Raw genomic sequence first — 4,200 nt, forward strand, 5'->3', positions numbered from 1 at the left:
CTAATCACCTCTCCCCAGTACTTCCTAGGCCTCCCTCTACCTCTCCTCTGACCCGCTATGGTCAACCTCTCGCATCTCCTCACCGGGGCATCAATGTCTCTCCTCTTCACATGCCCGAATCATCTCAGTCTCGACTCCCGCAACTTGTCTTCCACAAGGGCCACACTCACCTTGTCCCTAATAACTTCATTCCTAATCCGGTCCTTCCTGGTATGCCCACACATCCATCTCAACATCCTCGGTAATTCTTTTTCGCAAACTATACCCAGAAGAATTCTAAAGTTAAAAGTTAGAAGAAAAGTGACATTTATCCAAGGTTCTTGGTTGAGTTGTTAAGAACTCATCCTCACAAAATGCTTTTGTTAACTTCACATAATTCCTTCAACTAATTCTTAGACATTATTATTAACTTTAAAACTCAAAATTTTATCTAAACACTCTCCGACTTGTTATTATTATTGATCGTTTATATATGTTTTCTACTCACCAATAACACTACGAAATATTTTCTATAGAAAATGACTTGCAGTCATGAGTCATATTAAACAATAAACACACTCTAAAGTTCTTGAGAGCTATAGAAAGTAGTTGGGACTTGGGATTTCAATCCACAGCAAATAATCTTTAGTAAGATACACACAGGGGCGGAGCTAGAGAGCTAAGTGCGGGTTCGGCCGAACCCAGTAGCTTTGGTTCGAACCATGTATTTGTTTTAAAAAATTCATTGAATATGTATAAATTATTATTTTAGAACCCAGTAACTTAAAACAATTAAAATCCCGAACCCATAAGCTTGAAATCCTGGCTCCGCCTCTGCACACACATGAAGCAAATGAAGAGTCAGGTTAATTTACTACGTCTCTGCTTTTTAACTAAATTCATGCACATAAGTACAACCAAGAGTAGTTGAAAAAAAAAGTCATGATCCAATGCAATGAGCACTCACTAACCAACTCTTCAAAAAAATCGTAGGATTCTATAAAATGTTTTTTTTTTAATCTTGAACAAGAAAATTTAAAAAATACATAAAATGTGTCGATTAATGTTTCCAACACTATTATTTAAGTTGCAAAACTTCATGTTGGATATAAAAAAAAATCATAATCTTACGTGAAATTGTTCTGATGAATTTATAGATATTAAATACGTATTTTGTTCCTAAAGTGGGATTCTAATGTTGCTTTCCAGAAGGGAGACTCAGAGGCATTTTATCAAATTATGAAGGAATAATAATTTTAAATTCTCCGTAATAATGTAGCAAAAAATCATATTAATTTGTGGGTTAGTTGAACAATATTTTGGAAATTCGTACCACTAAACACTTAATTTAATTTGTACTAATAGCTATACATGATTATCCTCTCTTATAAGCTTAATAGGTTAAGCAACAGCATATGCAAATTAAAAATAGAATAGGACAACGAAAGAAACAAAGAGTAAAGAGCCCTATTATTAGTAAGGACTTTAGGTTCATTCCTACACAAATATCCTAAAAAAGTTTATTTGTCTAATGATGGTGGGGTAGGAATTATCTCACATGATTTGAAGCAGCTTCCTCATGTTTCATGGACCTGTCTGCTAGCATCTAGTAAACATTTGGAGTATATTTGAGTCTAGGCTGGATAAAATATATATTTAATGCCGACGTTGAAAAGCATCTAATGGAATTGATGCAAACCTTGGAGATTTGAAATAGAAGGTATAAGATAGATCGTATATTATTATTGTAAAAAAAAAATCGTAAATTGAAAACCAATAACTCACTTGAACTACAAATAAAACCACCATTTCTATAATTTATTTGAAATTCAAATATTAAAGTTTAGTATTTGTAAGTATTGATGACCGAATAAATAATTATGTATATTGAAGCACCCGAATTAAAGTAGACTGTATACATTACATCCCTGAAAATATAATATTTTTTTGTATGAGTGTGTAATACCGACCTGCCAAATAAAATTGCAATACTTGTATTTATGCACAAAGGGCTATCCTTGCTTGTCATGTCATTGATGTGATTTGCATTGGGACGTGGAGCCAAAGTTTCACTTAAGCAGATAAAGATTGCACGGTGCAGGGTATATAATTATCCCTTTGTCCTTTGGCTTTATTTTCCTTTTCGTTCTTTAATTAATTTGTGAGGGAGAGATGGTTGTTGAACAAGTAGATAATAAGATACACTGATGACGAATTAAATTAACAAAATATCGAAGATAAAACAAATGTTCTCATTCTCTTGACCTAATTACATTCAAGAAGAATAGAGAAAAACATATTGTCATCCATGTTCCTGCACTTGACAGTTCACACAAACACTAACTGTAAAAAACTCAAAACAAGAAGAAAAAAATGAGGCTTAAAAGAAATCCTAATTAACCCTTACAAATCCAAAGTATAAAGTATGTAATAAAAAGATGTAAGAACAAGTGAATTAAAAAGCAGTGTTAAGAAATAACAAAACTTGTGCAAAATATTCACTTTGGGATTTTATTTGTGAATCAAATTTGTGTCATCAGAATAATTTGGAATCCACCAAACTCTAAGGCTTTTATCAAGACTTCCACTATACAACATAAATCCACCACCAACACTAACTGGTGAAGCTTGTAAACACTTAACTGGACCTTCATGTCCTTTTATAACTCCAACTCTAAATAACCCTCCATTTATTTCCCTTTTCCATATACAAATACTCTTATCAGCTGATCCACTACACAACAATTCCTCTTTCATTAAACACATACACAATACTGCCATTCCATGTGCTTTCACTTCACATACTAATTTCCAACTATCAAGATTCTTGTTACCCACCCACCCCATCAAATACCCATCTGACCCCCCTCCATATACAAAATTCCCATCTTCAGAAACCACCACAGAGTTTAAAGAAACATCTTTATGACCCTCCAAGATTCCCTTTAGTGAATGTGTACCCCCACAACTTTTCCCTTCTTTACCCCAAGCTTTAATCTTTCCATCTGCTGATGCTGAAAACACAACCCCATTTTTAATACTACATACCAATCCATTTATAGCATCATCATGTGCTTTAATTGATTCTAAACACTTCAAATCAGAAATTCTCCACACTTTTAAACTCTTATCCCAAGAACCAGAATAAATATACCCATTACAAACAGCTAAACAAGAAATACTATCAGCATGTTCAATCCATAATTTCTTGTGATGTCTCCTAGTTTGAACATAATTACTCTGTTTCATAAATTTCCCAAGATAATCTTTTGTAGTGGGAAGTGTATCAATAAGCCTAAAAACATTCTCAGATCTTCTTGAAACTTTCCACACACGAATTCTACTATCTTGATGTGCTGTAAAAACTTTATTACCAACAGTAACAAGTGCTTTAACAAAACCATCCCCAGTTCCAAATTTAGTAAATTGTCTTAAATCAGGCTGTTGCCAAACAATTATGTCTTTACCTTGAGAAGCACTGAGGATGAATTCACCGCAGAGAGCTAAACAAGAAACTGTGCCGACGTGGCCTGAAAGAACAGCTAAGGATTTGTAAGAGTGGAAATTTGTACAAGGGATGTTCGGTATTCTTGAAATCTTGATTTGGAGATTTAGTAATTGGAAATCATTGTATCTTTGTGAAGTTGCTGGACTTTCTTCTGATTCACTGCTGCTGCTTGTGCTTATTATGCTGCTTGATTCAGATAATAATGGTGTTCTATATGCTGATGCTGTTGCCATTGAAGCATAAGCTTTTGATTTTGTATATGAAACAGAGAGAGAGAAGTTGGTGTTAGAGGAATAGTAAAGATGGAGCTAAAGAAAATATAGAAATGGAGATTTTATAAAGAGAGACGTTAGAGATGGTATGGTAGGGCTAATAAAAAAATAATATAGAAACGTTGAGTTTGTAATGTATAGAAAGAAAATATTTATCAGAGAGACGTTATGGATTTTATGGGTAGAAAAGAACCATAGTTATTATTCGGATAGTATGGAAATTTTAAACAGGACACGGATTGTTTAATAATTCTTAAACGAGGAATAGTTTGTTAAATTAATAGTATAAATTTGTTTAATCTATTATTCTCTTATTTCATAATTCCTATCAATCTCTGACATGATTAAAGAAATAACTTACTCTAATTACGATTACTTTTTTTCTGATATTTAGATAAAACACATTTTTTTCATTAAGCATATAAGGATTTAAATTAAATA

General features: G+C 32.9%; 1 protein-coding gene across 1 annotated transcript; it reads right to left on the bottom strand.

Annotated features, from left to right (window-relative positions):
• On the bottom strand, positions 2,195-3,875 carry LOC109226192 (myosin heavy chain kinase B). Its single transcript, XM_019390988.1, has one exon. The coding sequence runs from the start codon at positions 3,718-3,720 to the stop codon at positions 2,491-2,493; it is 1,230 nt and encodes a 409-aa protein (XP_019246533.1). The 5' UTR covers positions 3,721-3,875; the 3' UTR covers positions 2,195-2,490.

The sequence above is a fragment of the Nicotiana attenuata genome, chromosome 1, assembly GCF_001879085.1.
Source record: "Nicotiana attenuata strain UT chromosome 1, NIATTr2, whole genome shotgun sequence".
NCBI classification, from domain to species: Eukaryota; Viridiplantae; Streptophyta; class Magnoliopsida; order Solanales; family Solanaceae; genus Nicotiana; species Nicotiana attenuata.